Genomic DNA, 25645 nt, shown 5'->3' on the forward strand with positions numbered 1-25645 from the left:
TAATGAGATGTGCTGGACATTTTTATGACTTTCAGAAAAAATGTATAATATCCTATGATGCATGTACATACAGTTGTTAGTAGACAAATACAAAAATTAAATATTGAGTATTAAAAATATTGTAACAAGACTTTCCTTTCTAGAAGTCCATAATGCTAAAAGAGGTGAAGAAACAGCCACATTATTATAACGCCATTATATCTGTCACTGGCTTCCCTTTTCTCTAGATACCAGTATCAGCCGTCAAAAACCCCCATATTGGTCGACAACTAGAACTAAGGTTCTTACTTGCACACAGGACAACGCCAAGTTCCTCTCTCACAGTTGAGCTGCAGGTAGGACTCCAAGTCAAAGCACTGCGCAAAAACAGACAGCATTAGAGATGTGTATAACAGGGAAACATGGTGTATACTGTGATATATTCAATCCAATTTAAGTTAACAAGCTTCCTAACCTGTATGTGTCTGCAGTCATGGCCCCTGGCAGGCAGCTGAATGCGCCGGAAGGTGATTGGACACTTGAGCGACACCTTGATGGCTGTCTGCTCCACGCCGTCCTCGCCATTAAGACCGGGAGTTCCGGGGATGGTACCGCTACTGAAGTTCCTCTTAACTGAGGAAAAGAAAGGGATGAGTTGTCATGGAGATGACCCAACCAATGAGAATGAGTTTTATTGCCAAGTATGATTACACACACAATTAATTTGCACACAATGAGAACTGCTTCTTTCCAAAGAAATGGCGTTCCTACTCACTCTTAGTGACACAGTGCTCTGCTGGCAGGAGTCTCTTCTTCATGAGACCCTGAAGTACAGAGCGCACAGACGGTCTGTGAACCAGCTGCAGCACGAAGAGATGAGACTGTAGAGAGAAACAGAGACAGGGATATAAAGTCTGACTCATATTAAGCATTATTTATTAGTAGAAACAAAAAGTTTAGAGTGTTTATTGCATCAAAAAGGGACATTGTTCTCTATTTCAAGCTGTTTTTAACACAAAATCACATCCTGTGTTAAGGGTTCGAGTTATCTGATATATCGAATATTCACAATTATCTTGTTAGCGATATAAAATGTAGCAACATTGAGCATGCACCATCTTACACCAGTTATGATTAATAAGCTGTGTAAGGTCATGTAAATGTTTTTCCTTAATCTTGGTAAGGTAAAAAACTAAAAACGATCGGCACGCTTACATTTTAGCAGAGTACCGATTTTGAGTTGCATGTAAAAACCTTTACCGGCATTCTTACTGGCTTATCAAATGTACACAGTGTTGTGCACATTACTGTTTACGTTTTTAGTCAAAAGCTGAGAATAACCTGAGGATATATTATTATTCTTGGTCTGACATTTTGAATGATTTTTGGTCATTATCAGCATATTGGTGTGCATGTAAAAACACTCATTGTGAAAAGCACAATGCACTTTTTATTTGACCGTTTGACCATGCAAGTGAATGGTGACCAGACCTTTCAAGCTCCAAAAAGCACATAAAGGCAACATAATAGCAATCCATAAGACTCCAGTGGTTTAATCCATGTCTTCTGAAGCAATTTGATAGGTGTGGGTGAGGAAAAAGATCAATATTTCAATAATCTTTTACCCACACCTATCAAATCACTTCAGAAGACATGGATTAAACCACTTGAGTCTTATGTTGCCTTTATGTGCTTTTTGGAGCTTGAAAGGTCTGGTCACCATTCACTTGCATTGTATGGACCTACAGAGCTGAAATATTCTTTTAAATATCTTTGTTTGTGTTCAGCAGAAGAAAAAAATCAAACATGACAAACATGGCGTTAAGTTGTTGAGTTCAGTACAATTTCGTGAATGAGTTCAAACTGTCACTTTCTGTCAATCAATTTAAAACTCAAGATCCATTTAGACGAAAATACATAGATATGGAGTTAAACATCCTCAAAAGTCTGAATAATACTAGCTATTAGCTATTTTGTCTAGACTTATTTAGGGGTTATTAAAAATCCTTAAATCTATATACGAGCAACAGTTCAGGTGCAATCACATTTACATTCATGTGGCGAAATTCTGTGTGCAAAATATAATATAGTCATCTCAATTGAAATCTGCATGATCGTGAATTTCTCACAATCAACTTCCAGTGGCAACTACTTTCCCCTTGCGGATTTTGCATTGAGTTCAAGTTTGGTGAACTTTGATAGGCAAATTTGCAGCGTTGACCAAAAGGAAGTTGCTTGGGTTGAAACTGACCTCTGTGTGGGCGGTGCTTCATACACAGCTACACAGAATACTCACAATGGACAAGCGGCGAGTTTCTTTTTTTTACTTTCCCAGTGTATAAAGTGCAGCATTAAAAAGATGCTGCTTGGCAATTAGTTTTATTCTGGTTTCATAGATGCTCACATCTGCATATCCCTTCTTAGTCCACAGAATTTCGCTGTGCAAAGGTTAATCGTAATGGTTAAGTTAGTGCAAGTGCAGTTTCTCATAGCATGCAAACATTTTAGAAATCTGTCTCTCTGTACTTACACAGCAACAGGCCGTGACTGTGATCTGGATGGTGTTGCGTCCCGGCTGGCACACTTGCTTTAGGTACAGGGGTTTGTGGGATGTCTTGTTGTCCCCGCGCTCGATGGTGAGAGGTGTGGCATTAACGCTCACCTGCACCGATGCCGGCCAGTTGGTGTTCATCTGCCGGTCTTCATGGTGATAGCACTTAAACTGCAGCTCCAGGTCTGGCCTGTTAAACACACATACGACACGTTAACATGCCAGCTATTGCAGCAGTGAGCACCATGAGCACTTAAAGGGACAGTTCACTCAAAAATATACATTCTGTCATCATTTACTCACTCTTCTTCTTAGGGTTGTTCCAAAAACCGGTATGACATTTTATGAATATTTATTTTTTGGAGGAAAATCTCTTTAAGGAAAATGCTTAAACATTTAACACAACATTTCTACTGTTAAATATTGACAAATGCACAGAATTCCTGAGCTGTATGTGAAGTATAGATGCTGACCTCATCATGAGGGTCTTATAGACGGAGTCTCGCAGCTGGAAGACGTGGTTGCTGACGGCCAGGTTGTGCTCCAGTCTGAAGGGTTCTAACACCACACCATCCCTTACTGGGAACGTCAGGCGCAGGTCATCACTGGGGTTCCCTAAAGACAGAAGAGAAGAACTTCAGGCTACTGAGGTGCCCAACATCAGTTTATAGCTGTAAATCTCTCATCCAAGAAAGAAATGAGTGAACTTGAAGAGAGACATGAAACATTAAGCATGCAAATAGAGATTGAGGAGATGAAATTGAATTAGTGGTATAACTCTGCAGCTGTTTATCAAGCATTCAAAAGTAACAACAAAGCCTGAATGATTTCTTAGTAAACATACAGATCTGTCAATGTTAGCATGTATCTAAACTATCATTATCTGTCTGAATTGTCTGATATTGAAAGTCTTATTTTTCCTTAAACAGTAAACTCTTTTTTTATGTCATGTTGTATCAGTACTAAACACTTATTTGTCTTTGCAATAGTCAGGGTCCCCCCGCACAATAGTTTCTGGTTGCACATGATTTATTGGATAATAGAGATTGCACTCACTAAGAGCAATTCTAACCTTTGAACGTTTTGAGAGCTGGACAACAACAACACAATTTACTCCAGAAATGTTCATAACTTTTACAAATGTTAAAAATATAAAATAAAGATTTTCTGATGTATAGCGATCATCATTTGAACGATCTCAATATCGATTCTTAAATCACAAGATCGATCTTTTGCTCTATGCGCAACCCTCTAATACAATGAGAGGAAGTCACTCGCATTTGCAACCAAATTTCCTGCTATGCGAAGAAGATTTATATATTTGGTAACTGGCTGGTAAATGTTTAGATTTCACTCACCAGTAAATGTGTAGTATAGTGGTGGAGTATTCAGCAGCGAGATCCTTTTACGGTGTGTTGACAGTAAAAGTTGTTCCGTGTAATGTGTGTCCAAAGACGAAATCCATTGAATAATGTCTCTTAATATCATTTCTGTTCTTTACTCTCAGTGGTTGATAAAAATGATTATTCTTTTTTTTTATTCTAATCATGCATAGCACAGAATAAATAAAGCAATTCGAGTCATCTCTCATTAACAATGCGCTCATTTACAGACACTGTTTGCGGAACAGCCGGTTTTCTTAAAGAGACAGTACTGGTTTTTAGCACGTGTTCAACAAATCGATGTAAATACCTGTAAATAGTACAAATTACACATGTAAACAATTAACATGTAACAAAATATAATATATGCAATATATTATCATATTTATTGATTGAATACATTGATTTTTTAATTTTTAAAAAGCTAAAATGTGACCAAAATTTTGAAAAACTAATAAAATCTAATTAGTAAAATTAATATTCCAATAATGTACCTCGTTAGAGGTCCCCTGTATAATTAACCGCATAAGCCAGGAGAGCATTTCTTTAATATGCAAGCAAAAGGGACATTATAACTAAAATATAACGATATTGATATCGAATCTCATTTTACACAGTTTGTTTTTTGTTTAAAACTATTTTGTCTTTTGATGAAAATGTCATTTAAAAATAGTCAATATTTCGTCATGTCACATTCATTCATTTCATACAATTTTAGTCAATGAAAATAACATCTTATAGTTGATGATAATGTGCAAAATGATACAAACGTGTCAAACTGTAAGGCTTTGTTTAAAATATGATTCTTTAGGCTGACTGTTCTAACTGCAGGTTATATGTGGACAGATCCGATTTTTTGCTTTTGCTAGCATGGCTATGCTAGTTGTCATAGTAACGATGCAAACTTGCGAATGTTCACAATGCACGAGTCTTTATCAATGGATGCTTTTCATGAGGGCATCCAAATATGAACACATTCTTCACAGAAAATGGCTTAAAAACAGGAGAGGTGGCAAATGCAATGTTTATTGCTGCTGGGGTTCACAACTGTCCTGTTTTTGCCAGACGTCCTGTATTTTATCCCAAACGGGACGCACCACTTATTTTAGCGGGTAGCGAAACGTCCCATATTGAAGGTTTTGTGTTGCATATTGAAGCATAAAAGAGTCACACAGCGAGACTTTTGAAGAGGACTCCAGTCTTGTATTAAAGGGCTCAAAATGCTCAAGCATCCTGAATTCGCTTGAGACATTCAACCTCATTGTGTTGTGGTGGCTCGCAGCCGGTGTGAGATACCGCACCTTATGCAGAGTTTACACTACACGATTTTAAGCCCAATTTTCGCTCACCGACAGTTTTGTGGAGATCGCAGACAAAAGCCTGAAATCGTGGGCAAATCGGAGCTCGCTCACGTAAGCAACGATCGCAATGTATGAACTGTCAAATATGCGATTTGAGAGAAACGCAGACGCAGACCAATGCAAGCGAGATATCTAGAATGTTAAATATCTGGAGCTGTCTGCAACTCCAAATCGTGCAATGTGAAATATGTTTTGACTGAATACAACAGTAGCGTTGACCTACAGCCAATGAGAGACCAAGAAACGGGGCACTGGAATTTCAGTGGGAGGAGTCCTGATGTACCTGCAACAGAACATCAACTAGCATGGCTGCGGTATCAAGAAAGTCTCATTGGACTGAAGAAATGGAGGAAAAATTTGAGGAACATAGGCAGGAGCATCAGTGCATATTTGATGTTTCCTCTGAACTGTACCACAACCGGGTGGAGAAAGAGAAGAGTTGGAGAGAAATGGCCAATTCTCTTGGACCGTCAGGTTTTTCATATTGTAACCAATAAAGTATATGATGCCTTTAGGTGATTAAAAACACACATCATATTCTGAAATGCATAACATATGATCATGCATTTGTTTTGTATCTCGGATCACTTCTCGCGTGCACTCCAGGCAGAGTAGTCGGGGATTCATCAATAGTGAAATGTCTTGTAATGTGTTCACCCTTGTCACAGATTTGTCGTGTAATTTGAAAATGCTACGACTTCAGTGACAAGACAGACAGTTGTGTAATATAAACGGTACCACGATCCGAAGTCATGTAGTGTGTAGGAGGCATTAGCACACCTCTTTTCTAGAAAGTGTCCCGTGATGGCATCGCTTATGCTGTTTGGAATGCAGTACATGTCTTCTCATCGCAAAACCAGACCAAAAAAAAAACAATCACGCACAACGAACGACGGAAAAAACACATGACATCTGATCTGACCATTCAGACTGTGACGCATTAAGAAAAATCTGATTTGAATCGGATTTCAAACAACCTACGAACGTAGTTTGTATTAATTGTTTCCTGCCTGTGTGAACATAGCCAAACAGATCAAACTTTAAAAAAAATGTCAACCATTTACAACAAAAGTCTAAATATTTTCTTAATTTAAAACATGTATGAAACATATGAAAGATAGGCAACATTCAAAATACTGAACAGCATTCCCGAGCTCCTGAAATAATAATATAATAAATATACTGAAGTATTAAATAGTCTTTAGAAGTTAGTCTACTGTATTTTGAATTCTTCATGCTTTAGAGACTTTTTTTTAAAATTTCCATGTTTAGCCAGTTTAGGAAATTGCATTTACGGAAACAGCGTATTCACAACGCAAGTTACGCAGCGCAATTTAGGTATATTATGACTTATGCGTAACTTACTCCAAATTCAACTGTTCATTCACTTCATTGGCTATGTAGACATAAGTTGTAATATTACATGTCATGGATATAGTGATTAATCTCATAAATAAAAACATAAAACAGATGAATCCATATCTAAAATCTTTTTCTATAAATTATAATTTATGTCTTGCATTGTTAATTCTGTATCTTGCAGTATCATTTTTATCTCATCATATTTTCGTCAACAGAATGCTTTAACAAAATCGTTTAATTATCGTCATGTTGAGTATTTTTAGTTTTGTATTCGTTATCGTTAACTAAATCCAAAAACCCTTCGTCAATGGACGTTTTCATCAGTGATTTCGTTTTTACGAAAATTAGAGATTAACATTAAAATAACTATTCTAATATCAGCTCAAATTTTTGTTTTGATGCATCCTTAGTGGGAGCAATATATTTTTACTAACATTTACATCACACAGGATTACCCACAAAGATCCCAGAAAGTAGAGTAGGGGTGTTGGCTTAGATGCAGTACCACATTTTACCTGTAGGGGGCTGCAGAGAGTTGATGTTGGGCTTGACGTCATGGAGGAAGGGCGATTTGACGTCTTGGCCGGGGGACATATACGGGGGCATTGAACTGCCAGGGGTCATAGGAGGAGTGGGGTTTCCTGGGAGAGGAGAGCTGGGATATCCTGGCATCGCACGTCCAGGCTGTGAAAACCAGATGCAAGCAGGCATTAATATCTGCACCAAGATTATCTTTACAAGATTCAGCTCTGTGGAGTTTGGACCCTGACTGCCGAATCATGGCACTCATGAAATGGTGGAATATTAACAAGCAGTTCATTTCAAAACACAGACTCACATTTCAGCACACGGGTCAATGACATAAGGATGTCCGAGATGACAAAAAGGTTTAAAAGACATGTGGCAAGGACTTACGAATGTATTCTTTGTACAAACGATGGTTTCATTGATTTTTTTTTAATTATTTTTTTATTTATTTTTCACCCCTTTCTCACCAATTTGGAATGCCCAATTCCCAATGAGCTCCAAGTCCTCGTGGAGGTGTAGTGACTCGCCTCAATCCGGGTGGCGGAGGACAAATCTCAGTTGCCCCCGTGTCTGAGACCGTCAATCTGTACATCTTATCATGTGACTTGTTGAGCGCGTTTCCGCCGAGTCATAGCGTGTGTGGAGGCTTCACGCTATTCTCCGCTGCATCCACGCACAACTCACCATGTGCCCCGCTGAGAGTGAACCATATTATAGCGACCACAAGGAGGTTACCCTATGTGACTCAACCCTCCCTAGCAACCGGGCCAATTTGGTTGCTTAGGAGACCTGATGGGAGTTACTCAGCATGCCCTGGATTCGAACTCGTGACTCCAGGTGTGGTAGTCAGCATCTTTTTCTGAGCTACCCAGGCCCCTGGTTTCAATGACTTTTAAAAAACTATTATCCTATTTTCTACCAAAAATGTATTTAATGACTTGTAAAATATCAAGTAGTGTATCCATCAATAAAAAGTATTAAAAAAACTTTCCTGGCGCTTTGAATTCATGTGAGTGTACACATTGTAGGTGTATTCGTGTGATCTTTTGTATGAATTTAATGAGCAGCGTGTGAGAAAGGAAACTAACCCCGTTGACAGAGGCCTGGTTAAAGGTGTTGTATCCAGCTCCCGTCACTCCAGAGGACAGGCTGTTGTGGCTGTTGCCCTGTCCGTTAAACTGGTCCTGGTAAACAAACAAAATGTCATCATCAGGCTTAAAACAAAGAGTTGACCCAAACTCTATTAAATGTGATAATAGAGCTGGATGGTGACTAAGGCTCTGTTGCAAGACCTTAGTCAGCTGCCTTCCAAGGTAGCATCCTAACTGTAGTAGATCCTCATAAGTAGCATCAACTCTCAGCTTTCTGCATGACATTTGGTATTTATATGATGCACAGTGAAACTCCGAAACGCACCTATGATACCTTAACCTCGTGCAACCCCACATCCACATGTGTGGACATTGTATTTTGGCTTAGCTATACACAATGCATAATTTTATTTAATTTAAACTGACTGAAAAATGGTTGCTGTCAGTAAAGGGTTAAACACATTAACAACACAGCTTAAAATATAATTGTACATTGCCAATGCATTATTAGATACTATTCACAATATAAACCAAATTGAATGCTGAAGTTTAATTTACTGAAGTTTAAAATCTCAAAACTATTATTTTCTCTGTCTCACGCAGTTTCGTTTTTGACACTTTGGCATTTTCGGTGATGCGAAGAGATACAGCATCTGTATCTCTCCCACACCTGGCTCACCGCTTGCGGATAAATCTCCATTCAGCAGGGTCATTTTTAGCTACAAGCACTACACTGCAGTGATATAACTAAAGTGATAATCCTAATGCTGTAATTCCAAACCTAGCATGAATTTAAATTGCCGGGGTGGACTCGTCTTTCACTTGTACTTCCAAATATCTTTTCACGTCTAGTTACCTCTTTAAAGTTCACTCCAGTGTTTGTATCATATACCAGTGTTTTTTAAAAGCAGCATTTTGTTTGTCACTAATACTGATGAAAGAACCAGTTCTTTGGGAAACATGATACCGCTCGCAGCATGTGACGTGTTGCAATTTGCAAGAAAAAGGTTTCCAACCTTCTAACAGAAGAATATGAGTTTCAGAAAGTACCTAACTTACATGATTAAAGCAATAGTTGACCCAAAAATATAGATTTTGTTTTCTTCCATGGAACACAAAGGAAGTTTTCTAAAGCAGCTGTTTTTCATACAATGAAAGCGGAACATGGACTGTCTGGTCTGTACCTTAAAAATGTGTTTTGTTCCTCACACAAAACTATGGTATGACTTCAGAAGAAGGTGTATAAAGTCCATAGAGTCCTATGGACAAGTTATTGTGCTTTTTTGGCTGGTCACTGCATGCTTTCAATGTATGGCGAATAGCAGTGTGAATATTCTTCAAAACATGTCCTATGGGTTTTATAGGAGTTTGGAAAGACATCAGAGTGAGTCAATTATGACAGAGATTTCGTTTTTGGATCAACTATTCTATTAAAACATATTAATTTGGTTTCACTGAAAATGAATAATCTTACCTTGTAGTATTGACCAGGGTTTCCTGGTCCTGCAGGATACTGGCCCATACTGGGTTGCTGGAGGGGCATTCGATGGGTTGGGTAAGATGGGGAAGGGGCAGACCGCTGTGGTCCAGGGCCATGGTACTGCATAGGCTGGCCTTGGTATGGGCCCCCAGCTCCCATTCCAGGACCGTACTGCTGCCCCGGAAATCCCTGTACGCAACAAAGTAAAAACTGTCATTCCAGGAACAAACGCCATGCTGACACATCCAAATGAGTTTTGATCATGTTGTAAAGATGCAAAGTATAGTTGAACCCTACATGAAAAGCCAGTTTGGGTCAAGAGTAAGTCACAACTCACGTCAGAGTTGTAGGGGCGTTTCAGTCCCTGCTGGTGTCGCAGAGGACCCTGTTGGCCTCCCTGGTAGATGGGATGCTGTGGCAACCTCTGGCCCTGCTGTGCGTACATGGGTCCCATGGAAGGGGGTCTGGAGCCAACCATTCCGGACGGGGCCATGCCGGGAGGGCCTCGGGGCCCAGAGTGCGACAGGAACTGGGTGTTGTAAGAGGAAGCGCCACCCATCTGCAGAGCAAAATAACACAGATCCACACCCATCAGAACCAGTGTCGTATAACAATGGCTGGAGACAAGCCTGCTGCTGTGACTTACGGCTGACAAGCTCCGGGCACGAAAGGGAAACGCAACTAGGTCACCACAATCAAGTCAGTAAACAATCAAGTCCCGTCTCGCCCCTGAAGTCTGCCGTATAAAGCTGGACAGACAGGCAGAATGTGAAATCCACTTTTTGAGACAGAAGTGCTGGAAAATTTAGGAAGAAAATGCTTTTTTTTTGTTGTTGCAATAATTAAAGCCATGTTTTTGGAATGAGGTATTGTTCTTCTGCGTTCGACCAGCAGGGGTGAATTCTTATTGTCTTCTTTACCCATAATGGGTGTCTATGGCAGCTCTATGATCAGTTCATAGGAAAACGCTGAAACTTGGCACACTGACAGGGATTGGTATGAATAGGTATGAAAATTTGGGGTCTCAAATAAATATTTGCACAAAAATGGCTCAAAATAATCTCCAGACTGAGCCACACAGAAACAATTTGTTATTTTCCAACTTTGTTGAAAAGTTAATTCTACACAAAGTTAACGAGGTTGACATGAAACAGAAAGTGAGGCTATATTTTGGCAACGCTTTGTTGTATCGAAACAAAACTTGCTATGCTTTGTTAAGACCATGAGCTAAGGGTACATGAAAAGTTTTGTGAAAATTGCTCTTTTGCCCGAAAATTTGAACCGTATGTCCTAAAATCATGAAGTTTTCAACTATACCAATTTTTCTAACATCAGCTATACTGCCTCCGCTATTTTGAATTTTATGAAAAAGTTATGTATCTTTTGAACGCTTTGTCGGATTTAAAAGAGAATTGGTTTACATCCTCTACTCGTGTCCTGAGTGTACCCCAGCAATCTTTAGATAGCACCATCTATAGTTTGAAAGATAACCAACACTTTTGTGTGCCAACTCTAACCTTGGCATGTCTCTTTGGTGTCTGTCAACCTTGTGGCAGTATGGTGCATTGGATACTGCGCAAAAATGTGGAACGGTAAGGTACAGGTTCGATCTTGCCCTGGGATTACAAATTCAGTCTATGTGTTCTTGGTGTCATGCATAGTGTGATGCAATGCTTGCCATTTTGGTGCTTGGCCCAGTAATTGCTGCTACAGCTATTTTCTTATTTTGGATATGAAACAATGAGGGTGAATAATGACAGAATAAATTTTTTTGTGTGAACTATCACTCTGCAAGTTGAAAACACTAGTAAACAACATCCAATTTGGTGACCGTCCCTTTAGTGCCATTTAGCGCAGTCACTGCAACAAAGGTCAAGTGCACATAACAATGTGCACACAAACAAACAATGACTCTTACAGGCCCGTAGTTCAGTTCTTGGTTTTGCTTCTCCTGTATCGCGGCAACTGTTGCCGTGGCAGTGGCTGTCGCCGTGGCGGCGGCTGCAGCCACGGCTGCTGCAGCGGCTGCTTGGGTGAAGTCAGTGGGCGGGCGAACTCCATGAGGCGGCATCCCCATGGATCCCCCTCCATTATTGGGGTAGCTGAAGAGGAAAGAGAGAAGGCAAATATCTTATGAATTGTGCGAAGTCGCATCCCATTTGAGTCATAAAATAAGATTAGAATCACTGCTGAATAATATGACCTGAGGTGGCATGGCATATTTGTAGAACATGGCATAAATTAAGCTGATTATTCATGCTGTTGTGGCAGCAAGGTGTTGTGTGAGTGGTCCAACGAGCCAAGGGAGACGTTGAGTGCTTCGAGTCAGTGATTCAAAAGATTTATTGCGATGCAAATTGATCTTAAGGGACGCAAGTGTGTGCGTGTGTTTGAGTGAGTCAGCGCAGGGGTGGGACACACAGCTGGTGACGTCTGCTAGCTGCCTGACATCACACGACTCCCACGAGGGAGAGTCTAAACCTGGGGTGTCAAACTCATTTTGGGCTGCGGGCCTGATTGGACCAAGCAACATTTCTTGGGGGCCGAAGTTTATATTAATACATTATATATACTGTGTGGGTGTAAAAATATACTGATATATATATATATATATATACACACACACACACACACACACACACACACACACGCGCGCACACTAGCCACAACATTAAAACCACCTGCCTAACATTGTGTAGGTCCCTCTTGTGCCGCCAAAACAGCGCCAACCCGCATCTCAGAACAGCATTCTGACACACTATTCTTCTCACCACAATTGTACAGAGCGGTTATCTGAGTTAGTGTAGACTTAGTCAGTTCAAACCAGTCTGGCCATTCTCCGATGATCTCTCTCATCAACAAGGATTTCAGTGCACAAAACTGCCACTCACTGGATGTTTTTGTCACCATTCGGAGTAAACTCTAGAGACTGTTGGGTGTGAAAATCCCAGGAGATCAGCAGTTACAGAAATACTCAAACCAGCCCGTCTGGCACCGACAATAATCCATGCGATTATCTAATCAGCCAATTGTATGGCAGAAATGCAGTGCATAAAATCATGCAGATATGGGTCAGGATCTACATTTAATGTTCACATCAACCATCAGAAAGGGCAACATTTTTGATCTCAGTGATTTTGACCATGGCATGATTGTCGGTGCCAGACGGGCTGGTTTGAGTATTTCTGTAACTGCTGATCTCCTGGGATTTTCACACAGAACAGTCTCTAGAATTTACTCCGAATGGTGACAAAAACATCCAGTGAGTGGCAGTTCTGTGGATGGAAATGTCTTGTTGATGAGAGAGGTCAACAGAGAATGGTCAGACTGGTTTGAACTGATAAAGTCTACGGTAACTCCGATAACCGCTCTGTACTATTGTGGTGAGAAGAATAGTGTGTCAGAATGCTGTTCTGAGATGCGGGTTGGCGCTGTTTTGGCGGCACAAGGGGGACCTACACAATATTAGGCAGGTGGCTGATCTGTGTATATATATATATAGATATATATAAACCACACATTTAAATGTGTATCTGTTAAATGTTCTGCTGTTGCTAATAAAATAATAGTGTGAATACATCTTACTCAAGTTACAGGATAAATCATTTCTTATTCATTTTTTTCCTCAATTCATCCCACAGGCCACATGTTTGACACCCCTGGTCTAAACACAGACACACCATCACACAGTTTGATTGTTTTGTGCTATTTTAAATACATTTCATCTTTAAACTATGTCGGTATGACCAAGACAAAAATCATAATTGTTTCTCTCTATATTGTAATTGCGATAAATTTTGATTTATATGTGGAGCATCTGAAAGCCATATTCTTTAAGGTGGGTGCAGATCTGAAATGAGCAGAGAATTGTGTTCCTGGATTACTTTAATGTTGTTTTAAAATAGTCCAAATCGCAAAAAGCTCACTGTAGGTGCTCAGACACATTTTTTTTAATTTGGGGTGCTTAACTGTCTTTTCTGGTCTGATGAAGAGCCGTTATCAAGGTGGGATTACATTAAATGTTTTATTCCTTGGAGCTGTGGTGTGCCGATGTTTTCTTTAAAAAATGTATTGTTGTTGAATACATCATAAAATCAACATCGGCCCACTAATCAGCATGACAAACAAAACTATTAGTAAAAATTGTGTAATTTTAATAAATGACACATAGTAAGCCAATAACGGACATGTCTGTGATAAAATACTATGCTCTGCTAAAACAAATGCAGAAACAAAACACAAATAGAACAATTTGACGTGGGAGTGAAAGTAAATTGATTGCTTTTCATGGTTGACTTAGCATGATTAGCTAATTGTAGCAGCTGTAATTGTAATCTTGATTATTTATTCAATGAATTATGCATTACATTTCAAACGATGTCAATGTTAACACAAAATGTAATCTTTTTGTGATGTGACAAATTGTAGCCAGCTGGCTTATTTCACAAACACATTAATGAACGTTATGTTGTTTAAAATGGAGACCATTTTCTGAATAACAAGAATTCATGATGGCAAACATTTACATGATTATGTCTTGGCAACTGTTTGGTTAGTAAGTTAGGGATTTTACGCCATGCCAGATTCCCAAGGCTATTTTCGTGGCGAAAAATACGTTTAAATATATTAAAAGGTAGAGTGATTAAAAAAACACTATATATTAACATTTATTTTCGATAAGAACTCTAATGGTGCGTTCACATACAATGCAAATAAAATGTTTGCCTTGCTTTGCTCGTGTGATTTTGACCGCTGGAGTTGTTCACATACAACGCGAAGCTCGCACGAGACAGGAGGAGGGGCTTCTACGACAACTTCACTTTCCGCCATCAACAATGGCCGATATCACAAGACTGCTGCTCCGTATCTGTTGTGGAAGTCCCAGATACATCAGAAAACCAAACAGTGTCATGTTTGGGTGCATGATATTATCCAAATATCCAGATTATTTCCTCCGCTACTACGTCAGTGACATCCGGACAGTCTCAATGCTGATAGGCTTTCGCGACAATGTGTCATGCGGATTTCTCGCTCGAGTTAAAAAATGTAAACTTGCGTGAATGAAGCGATTTCACATTTTCGCGCCATTCGCCACGAATTCGCGTCAACTTTGTATATAATCACGCCGTGCGAAACACTTGATTCGCGTTGTATGTGAACGCACCATAAAACTGATTCAGGGTTCACTTTGTTAAAAATCTCTTTGAAAGTGTTTGCGAAGTAAAACATTTTCCAAAAATAAATAAATCCAATAGTTTCAATGAAAGTGGATTCTGGCATGCGGTGCATAATTGTGGAACTTAGTCCGATATTAAAAATGTACGTGAGAGTCTGGAATGTCCTATTTGGCAACGGGTGTAAATGATCCGATCCCAGCGATGCCTGAAATTAAAGATGTGTCTTTTGTCCACAACAGGGTTGATTCCATTCAATTTGTTTGTAATGCATCAATTCCATTCAGTTTGCCATTTGTTGATGAATTAAGAGATTATGGTAGGTTTCAGATCTGAGATTGGCATGGAGCATTTTTTAAGATCTGTAGAAAGGGCTTCTTTAGCAGCTGAGTCTGCTTATTCATTTCCTCGGATTCCACAATGGCCATGCACACAGCAAAAGTAAATATTAAAAATCTGTGCCTCCAGAGCTGATAATTTGACTGAAATTTTTACAAGGGCTAGGTGGTCAGCAACTGTTTGAAGTGTTTGAGTAGAAACCTGATAATTATATCATTAGCAAGCTGAGATTTTCTTTTTTATTTTAGTTCTTAAACTTAATGTGTCAAAGGGACTCATAGTGATGGAGGAGGTCTCAATTTGCTTTCCTTTTCAAGAGTTTCTCACCTGCCCCCATATCCAGGCCCGGCTGGGTATCCTCCGCTGGGCCGCCCGTACATGCCTTGCTGCATGTAGCCCTTGTTGGGCTCAGGGTAGCCCTGCTGGCCCATAAACTGAGGGGAGTTCATGCCTGGGCTGTTGCCAGGCATCATGTGACCACCGGCTGAGTTTCCGCCTGGACCCATGGGAGTGCCAAAAACCTGCCAAGAACAAGAGGAATTTTTAAACTATGAACTGAGAGATTTTTGACAGAGCGAGAAAGGCAACCAGAAAAGGATATTTATTTATTCTGCTCTGCACTCTCTTTTAAAGTGGTGATTATTTTGTAAGCGTCACTGTTGCCAGAGCATCAAGAAATGCTGTGAAAGTGTCAATTTCCTTCCTTTTGACTGCAATCGCGTGAAAGGGCAATCTAGGGAAAAACACTCTAGACAAGTTTCTTCCAAGCACTCTTTTCAAAACTTTGCCATGTGAATATGACATCAATATTTTGTTACTATTTGGCTATTATAGTATATTTTTTTCATCTCATTAGTCAAATATGTGCTAATAGTCAATAGTTTTATATTCTCCCATCGTCTTTAAACTCTATTTCATCAATCTCAGCACTTCGTTGGACTGTAGTTCTTTCTCTAATAAAACACAGTTTTGTGCCTTTGTCCTTCTATTTTCTTTTTTGCTTCAGATAACAGTTATTAATGTTGCAATTCACCTCGGAGCTGGTTGGTTTGGTTTATGGCTTAATTATTTTATGAAAGATTTTATGAAATCCCTATGCAATAAATGCGTAGTAAAAATACTTATCCGGACAAAGACCGAAAAATGTTAATTAATATATATTTCTTGAGGAACTTTTATTTTGACACCATAAAAACTATTACACGGCTTGTGGACGATAAATGGAATTTTGGTAAAATACAAGCTATTTTTAAAGTGGTTGCTGATATTATACACATAAATTAATATGACCTAAACGGTAAGCTGTGTTTAGAAAAATTAATAAAACCTGCATTCACTACAGAAACATACGTTTAGGACCTCTCCCATCTCGGAAACTCGGGTATCAAAATTTTCTCAAGCGTTTCCCAGTAGTAATTACGACTTGAGGGGTCGTTCATGTGCAACTTCCGAGTGGGAAACTCGTATTTACGATAATTCTGATAGCATGTGAAGGCAGCACAAGAGTGTTACACCTGGTCGTCTCTTTTGACCACTTGTGTTCGGATTTCGAGGAGAGAGTCTCTGTTTTCCAGATGACATACTTCAATCATTACATCTATGTTTTACTGAATGATAAAAAAGCGCTAAAATGAAAAAGGTGCTAAAAACCATTATTTACAAACATGACGTTTAGAGCAGAGTTATTTTATCACAGTACCTGTGGGTACTGTGATAATGCTGCGCATTTCATTTATGTTCACGCAAGCGCTTTTTTACATTTTCAGATCATACGCTTATTTCCCTTTAAATCAGAAGGTAATCAGCAAAAAGGGAAGCAAAAAAATATGTAAAAACAATCAAAAAAGCAGGTAGGAAGATGTGGATATCTAATATTCTGTATCTCCTTTTGTGTTCCATGGAACAAGAAAGTCAATTGAGGGTGAGTATTGGATGACAGAATTTTAATTTTTGGGTGAACTACCCCTTTAAGAGAATGAGTCGTTAACTTAAAAACCACTCCAATCGATTCCGTGAGTCAAAGAGCGATTTGTGAAACAGATCTGATGATTAATTGACAACAATGACTTAAAAAAAAAATTGGTTCACAACTAGGTTGTCACTAGTTCCCAGGAACATAAAGTGCCTTCTTTGCTTTGAGGTTTGCACACTGGTGATTTCATTACCTGGCTGACTGAAGGATTGGTTACCCCCCACACTGTGGTTACCACAGAGAGGGAGCCTGCAGGCTGATTGGGGCCTTGCTGCCAGGGGACAGGATCATATGGGTAAGAGGCGTCACTGTGGGGCGAGAGAAAGCAGACACTGGGGTTATAACCAGTTTGTAATTCACTTGTTACTGATCCGACTTGCATAATCCAGAGCCAGCTCAAAATATTATTGCATTCAATATCTTTTGTCCTGGTATGATATCAGCATATGGTGTGAAGTGTGAGTGAGAGCGAGACAATCTTTGTGTGACTTCAGACGTGTCATAGCCACATGCTCTGGAGGTACTCGGCAATGTTTCCATGGCGACTCCACAGTCACTTAGAGACAGGAAAGAGTATCGATGCCAAAAGAGAGGGGGGTGAGAGAGTAAGTGTCTGTGTGTGTACCTACTGTTTTCTGTGTAACTGGATCAAACCAGATCACACTCAATTATCTGGCCCCATTTTTCCATAATTAGCTAAACTACATCACACACCGATTTGAACAGGGAAGGACCTTACTGGGTAGATACAATATTTAATTTGACTTGAATGAAAACAATGCTATGAGAGATAATACAGTCAGTTCAATAGGGTAGCATGCCTTCAACAGAACAACAATAGGAGGAACTTCAGGTAACCATTAAAACTTGGTGAGGGAAAAAGTAGTTCCTTTGTCAAAACATCAAATGTATTAGGGCTGTTACGATACAATTATATATAGATTATTTTTAATCACAATATTGCATCGATCAACACATATCAATATTTTTATGTATGCATTCATTAAAAAAATACAAATAAATAAAATGATCCCCTTTTCTCCCCAACTTGGAATGCCCAATTCCCACTACATGGTATGTTCTCATGGTGGTGCGGTAACTCACCTCAATCCGGGTGGTGGAGGACAAGTCTCAGTTGCCTCCGCTCCTGAGACCGTCAATCCGCGCATTTTATCACGTGGCTCATCGCGCATGACACCACAGAGACTCCTAGCATGTGGAGGCTCATGCTAATCTCCGTGATCCACGCACAACTTACCACAAGACCCAATGAGAGCGAGAACCACTAATTGTGACCATGAGGAGGTTACCCCATGTGACTCTACCCTCCCTAGCAACCGGGACAATTTGGATGCTTAGGAGACCTGGCTGGAGTCACTCAGCACACCCTGGATTCAAACGTGTGACTCCAGGCGTGGTAGTCAGCGTCAATACTCGCTGAGCTATCGAGGCCCCCTTATGTACGCATTAATAACACTCTACAGTTCCGTTAAAAAAAGACGCAGGTCGTCTAAGTAAACAGAAATTCTCAAATGGGCATTTCTCAGTGCAGTCAGATCCACCACATCTACTTGGCTACAAACCAGTCAATCGTGACTCATTCAGTCACGCATGTTTGGCACTGTTTCAATCTCAATCTTATGATACACTGCATTACATTTGTGCATCTCAACGTAAGGTCTTTGGCAAAAAAACAAAACCCATAAAATATTTGGGTGTGTTTTCAACTTGGGTTGATTTTTATTCAAACAAACAGATTTCAACTTTCATCTTTTTGTTATATGAATAACACATTTAAACTGAATAGAAACTTTTTACCTTACCTTCAATGAATATTTTTGGTAATTTTCAAAATGGCATTTATGTCTAGAGTAAACTGTTTTAGCCTTGTCCCTGACTTTTAATATTAAACCACAAAAACCCATTATAAAAACACAAATTATTACATGTTTAAAACTATCATAATTTAAACATATAGTGAAATAAACCATTTCAATATTTATTGTGTGAAAACTATTTCCTTAAATTCTTCAACAATTATGACAAATTTTCCCCACACCACATAATTTTGTACATAATAATTTTTTTTTCAATAATTAGTGTACTAAGATTGAAGCCCAAAATATACCTTGAGCAATGTGTGTGAGCACTGAACGCTGGCAGTCTGATTTTTCTAACCACGTGTCTTTGAAAGCGCATGCACCTGGAGTTATTTGCACTAATTATAGGGTCCGCAAGGTGGCAACACTTACATTTTGAGCCATTGCTGTCACAAGGAAGTGCTAGAAGATGTAATCGCCACTGAAGGTAAAAACAACAACAGTGGATGTGCAATACAAGAGTGCATGTGTGAGGAGGTACCTGAATTTGTAGAACTTATGTGTGAAGGAATATAAAGACATCTTTATAGGTCTAAACTCTGAAGAGAAAGTCCAGTGTCTCATAGCAATGATAGCCCGCATGCGCCAACCGCCTGTGTATGCGAGCATAATTATATGGGTATACTTTGACAGGCTTGCGTTCGACTGTACGCAGATGCTGAGCACTGAAAATGTTGCAGTGCCAAAAGTGCCCAAAGTTGAAGAAACCCCTGTATGTTATTTTAAATGAAATAATGCAATGAAATAAGTACCGTTTCATGGCTGAACAATTTTCCTATTTGCCCATGTACCCACTTGCAGGTGTGGTATAAAGCTCATTTTGAACCCTGGATTGAGTCAATCCAGGTAAATTCTCGACTCATCCAAGTGGCAACAGTCTGACTGCATCTGCAAAGGCTTATTGAGTGATAGCAGCATATCACCCTGACTGGCCTTAGACACCTCAACCCTACTCCCGCATGAAAACCTCTTCTCTACAAAGAACTTGAAGAAAACTACGATCCCTTTCTTGACACATTCCCCCTTGACCTACGGCAAAGTATCCACTGACCTTCCAAAAAAACTCAATGCGAGCATTGCACTGCTGAGGCAAATAAACAAAGTGAACTATCAGCAGCTTAGAGGAATTCCATCAGAGGCAGAGGTTTTTCTTTAGTTCCTCTGCAGGAAAACCACCAGATACCCCCTTTCTGAAACAGGAAACTGTGGTTGCAGAGCCAAACCCTCCAGCAGCCAATCAGTAGTGAAGGGACAAGAGCAGCCAATTAAACATAAAAAAACAACACTCTAGCAGATTCAATGCTCTGTAAATTATAGCAGAGGTGTGGGCGTTGGGATTGAGTTTGGGCCCCAATGCCTGCTCCGCTGCAAGAGATTTATCTTTGGCATACTGCGGTGAGAGTAAAATGCCAACTTCCACTTTTTCTAAGTGTTCAGACAGTTTGATTCATTATATCCTCTCAAGCAACATAATTCCCTTTATTTACTCAAATATCAGTGAAACCTATAATCTGCCAAATACATCCTACCTATGGAAGCCTGTCACACACTTGCTAATTACTTATAAAACCAAATTACACTGCAAGCTCAAAATCATCTCAAAATATCCAGAAAATAATATTTGGTTCTTTGAATACTGTAAAAAGACCAGTACGTCTTTGCTGCTGGCTTACTGAATTATTAATGCTTCCAATTAGAATCCAAAAGGGTTCAAGAGTGTGATGCCATATCTGGCTTTTTAAGTTCTAGGTTTGAGTTGGGGTATCACAAACTACCACAAAATATGATAAACATTGCTATACATAAAAGTGTGTAATAACTCAATACATTGTGATGCATTACAATATCACAGTTGGATTGCGATTGAAACTTTAGAAAACATCAATGCAGAAATAAATACCAAAACCAAGATCTGAACGATTGATACAATATTGTGAGGACAGGAATTGCAATATATTGATATCTGATTGTATCAGCACAGCCGATATTGAGTTCCATTTAAAAATTTAAACTTTTTATTCTCCATTTCTTTACGTAACCATCTACATACTGGTGCTTTAAAGATCCCTAAAAAACAAATACACATATCTGAAGTGGGGATGGACTGATACAAAGTTTGTGTGGCGATACCGATATGTGATTATTTAGAACGAATCGAGTTCTTTGCTGAACCTTCAATGAGCCATTGATTAACATTTTTTTTAATGCGCTAAAAACATATCTAACTCGCAGAGAGAAGAAAATTCATATAAACTGCATGCAGAGCTTAATCTCATCCATACGACTGCAAAAAAATGTGTACATTTCTTCCCTTTGGCTATTAACAAATACTAACAAATATGCAAATGTTCTGAGAATCAACAATGAAAACATGAGCAGTAGGTTTTAGACAGTTCGGTGCAGCTCTCAAGGAAGCAGGTGTTAGTTCAAGGGGGGTTGTAGAGTTCAGAATGTCGTTGAAGAGGAAACAGTTGGTGCGAGTCACACTTTGACGTGCAGCTGCACCAACCCGACGTGCTGGAGCTACAGCAATGTTTCTTGCACTGACCTGTGTGGCGTTGGAGGCAGGGCAGGTTTCATGGAGTTGATGGGGTTCATCGGAGGAATCTAGGGGTCTACGGGGCACCCCAAATCTCCTCAACCTAGCAGGCAGTCTGGGAAATAATGAAAGAGAAAGACATGTTAAAGTGACGGCACTCAATCAGAACAAAGGTTCTTTTCCACTATGACACAGAGGCAGAGATGTAAGGCGACTGGTGGCACAATAAGCTGTAGTGACTTTAACCAATTTCAATTGGAGGGTTTTTGGATGGCTGCAGTTCTGCCCGATGGCATGAGGGGTTAATCAACAACTGACTGCGGCAGAACATCTTTCTCTCCTCGCCCCCGCGTTTCCTCGAGTTGGAGCCCTTCCACCAATCACAGTTTAAAAAAGCAGGCAGCGCTGCACACAAAGGAGCTACATTTGACAGCATGTGGCATCTCTCGGGCTGCAGTCAGGGTACAAGAGAATTTTGGGAAAGACTGCGGCACTGAAGACAAAAGCCAGTGTGAAACATATGCTTTAAAATGGAGCAAAGGCTGCAACCTGTACGTTTGATGTTGTTGTGGACGAGCATACGGCCTGAACACTACTTCTACTGCAGGATTCTTACACCCTGCATCGTCGGGAGAAGATGAGAGGGAGGGAGTGAGGGGCTATTTATAGCTCTTAGATTTCAAAAGGAAAAGAAAAATGAGATGTGGAAAGCAACGGTTCTCATGGCCACCGTGTTGAGATCCGAGCCCTCGGCGAAGATAACGCCTTCAACCTCACTCAATTATTTAAGTGATCAGGGAGCTCGTAGCGACCAAAGAGGGGTCGCCCTCCTTGCTGCTTTGTGTGCGTGTGTGTAGGTTTAGGCGATTGTGCACGTTAATAATGACAACAAGACCCCAACCCACCCCCCAACAACCCACCCCACTGCCTCTCCGTCTGTCTCCACTCTCAGGGGTGAAGCTCGATTAGCACACATGCTAAATTGCTACCAACATCAGTTGCTTTCAGCCCCCCACCCCTAAAAACCTCTTTACTCACCACCCCCAAACACATCCCTCTCTGCTTCCGTTTTCTTCTCCTTCCAAAAAGATTTAGGTCAGACACCCTACAGCTTGAAAGAGAGGTGGATGAGTGCTGTTGGGGTGGGGTGGCTTGAAGAAGAGTCACTCAGAGAAGTGACAGAGTTGATGAGAGAAAGGATCACCTGCAGGGATAATGAGATGATAGAGCAGAGGATGAGAGAAAGGGAGGGGACGGTAGAGACAAAACAGCAAAACGTTGCTAGGGCTTTCTGGGTGGCCGTTCATTGGCCAAAAGTGTCCACCCCCAAGTCTCTGAGATATCCTGGTCCCCAGATAAAGCATGTGTCTTTCCTTTCAATGTAAAGGCTAGGGTAAAAGTATTTTTTTTCACGTGCCATTCCATCTCACGAAAGGTCATCACTTCTGCCTTTCAAACTATACTCTTTAGGCCGCAAGCCCATACAGACACGCTCAAGACATGCACTACGACTTCTTTGTGATACTCCAGTAGCAGAGTCAAGAGGTTGAGGCGTCTAAGGCCAGTCAGTGAGACATACCAGCACATGGAAAATCGTCAAAATTGCTATAAAAAAAAATAATAGCACACCTCTCCTCAATAAGGTGCATGATTTTAGGTAGTACAAATGGTGCAGGTTGTGTTCCGCTCTGAAGCTTCATACTTTAGGTTAGGATTTGTTAAAAAACCCTACGTATGACAATTCGATATTAGTGCATGCCTACTTACTACTTCTGATTGTTGTATATTGCACCTATCTGATTACCTTAAAGCTCTCCAGCTTAATCAACAGCCGACTGACGGACATTAATGACATTTAATTAGCCCAATGCTGCTCAGCCCATCGCTGTGATCATTAAGCTCTCATATCGTAACAATCCTTCACTGAAGGAGCATCTATTCAAACTGTGGACGACAGTAATCCATCCGCTCTGGGAACACGATATGTCAGAACTCTCCTGCCCCCCTGTGAGAACACACACACTTAAAAACATAATGCTGAACACAGATCTTATCAGCCATACAAAGACCCCATGAAATCAAAAATTGAAGTTTGTGGTTTTAAGTCCTTGTCCAATAGCTTTCAAATTACCTATATGCTAGTGTACTCCAAAACGTTGATGAAAATAACATTAGTAGATACAATCTTCAGGGGAAACAGACCCAAAATATCTACGACTCAACCTGCACTTTTGGTGTATGCAAATTTCTCTCCAACCAAATTCACTCTAGAATAAGAATGCCCAAATACCACCTGCACTCAAGCACACATGCACTCTTGAAACACTAGGTCTTATTTCTATGTGGTAAAAATAACAGTTCAGCATCTTTTTCTATTGCTTTCCCTTCACCGTGTGATGAATATCAGCACAAACAGTTCTTGCACTAGAATGAACAGAACACACTGTTCTTTACTGCTGGGCTCCATCTAACCCCTCCTGTCTTTTCCTCTAGTTCCACCCCTGGCCTGCAGTAACCTGTTCCTGCTGGACTTCCCACCCTCTCGAGTTCCTCCAACATGCGGACCATCCTTTCTTTCTCTACCCCCCATTTATTTCGCTCTTGTACTACTTGCCTCACATTAACATTCTCTAACCCACTTCTATGCCTCTACACTTTCTCGTGGCACGACAAAGATTTTCGGGTTTGTCCACATCTCATCCTGCACCCACTGGACAGGACAGTTCAGTCCAGGACAGGAGGGCAGGACGGAACTGCAAGGGTGTGAGCATTGAGGGTACGAAACTCCTTGGCTTTCTTGCCAAGCAGCACAAAAAAAAGCTTGCAGTCCTTTGATTTCTGATAGGCCAGAGAAATGCCTGTATGTCAGCGCTCTTGAATTGAAGTGCAGATTCAGCTCTCCATGGGAAACTGCATTTTTCAGAGGACAGAACCATTTTCAGAGACCTGAAATGCAGCACAGGTTGAGACAGTATGCTTTAGGGACAATAGAGACGTGGACAAAGGGGTATCACCACTCACCTGAATTCACTTTTCAAGATTTAAAATAAAAATGGACCCCATTTACTTTCTTAATAGCCTATACATTCCTGGTCATATTGTAAACAATACTTTGCTGCACATAGTTAAAAAAAAGGTTTATAATGAAAATGTAATTAACTTGCTCCACCTCTAAAGCAACTTTCCTCTTTGGCTGATGTCACGAAGCCCTCCTTTTTTTTAGCTCCTCCCATCCAACTACCCGTCAAGGTCCTACCAGGTCTGCTGCCCGACAGGACATGACAAACCGTCAGGTCAGTTTTTCAAATATAACTTCGTTTTCAGGTCAGGTTCAAAATTATTGAAAGAATATATATATATATATATTGTTAGTGTTATATTTTGATGATATGTATTAATATAGTTTTTGTGTGCATTTGTACTGTTGTAAAAATTTAAAAACACACTAGACGGACGTCTTTAAACATTGTGCAATGTCTCACCTTTTTTCAGTGTCTTGTGCAGAACTCTCGAATATCTTAGACACTGTGTCAAGTTAAAAAGAGCTTGAATTTTTACAAAAGCATCTCGAGAATTCCATTTCATTATTCTAGATTCTTTTAGCACAAGTGTTATAAAAAATTTGATGTTCTGAAGAAGTTCAGGTTGCAAAAAATCTTCGAAGAACTGACAACGTTTACATGGACACCAGAAAGCAGGTTATTGCGAGAAAGCAGCGTTCTGGTTTACATGCACTCTATAAGCAGCATAATCTTTACCCCTGTGTACATGCAGCTCTGTCAGTAAGCAGCATGTGTAAATAACAAACATGGTATCAGAGGAAGACTTCATTTTCATTTCTCGATATTCCTGAGTAGTTGCAGTGTTTGTTTCCTCATGGAATTGCGCTTCAAAAGTGGGGTTTCCCTTTACGTAAAACTCCGGGATTCCCTCCACAAGTGCAAATACACAAAGTGAGGGGCCGTTGATATTTTACAGTGGTGTTTATAAATGTGTATAGTTTATAG

At 40.1% G+C, this 25645-nt stretch overlaps 1 protein-coding gene across 3 annotated transcripts in view; it reads right to left on the minus strand.

The window, feature by feature from the left end:
- LOC127636619 (zinc finger MIZ domain-containing protein 2-like) overlaps positions 1-25645 on the minus strand; it is a 61580-nt gene that overhangs the window by 5450 nt on the left and 30485 nt on the right. For all 3 annotated transcript variants that reach the window (XM_052117266.1, XM_052117265.1, XM_052117267.1), the window contains 13 exons: positions 21648-21753; positions 17413-17527; positions 15575-15768; positions 11653-11836; positions 10072-10293; positions 9729-9923; positions 8252-8347; positions 7151-7319; positions 3004-3145; positions 2510-2720; positions 755-860; positions 455-612; positions 289-356 (listed from right to left, as the gene is read on the minus strand). In XM_052117266.1, the coding sequence (XP_051973226.1) occupies positions 289-356; positions 455-612; positions 755-860; positions 2510-2720; positions 3004-3145; positions 7151-7319; positions 8252-8347; positions 9729-9923; positions 10072-10293; positions 11653-11836; positions 15575-15768; positions 17413-17527; positions 21648-21697 (1910 nt within the window). In that variant the 5' untranslated portion in view covers positions 21698-21753. The remainder of the gene's footprint in view (positions 1-288; positions 357-454; positions 613-754; positions 861-2509; positions 2721-3003; positions 3146-7150; positions 7320-8251; positions 8348-9728; positions 9924-10071; positions 10294-11652; positions 11837-15574; positions 15769-17412; positions 17528-21647; positions 21754-25645) is intronic.

This window comes from Xyrauchen texanus, chromosome 44, assembly GCF_025860055.1.
Source record: "Xyrauchen texanus isolate HMW12.3.18 chromosome 44, RBS_HiC_50CHRs, whole genome shotgun sequence".
NCBI classification, from domain to species: domain Eukaryota; kingdom Metazoa; phylum Chordata; class Actinopteri; order Cypriniformes; family Catostomidae; genus Xyrauchen; species Xyrauchen texanus.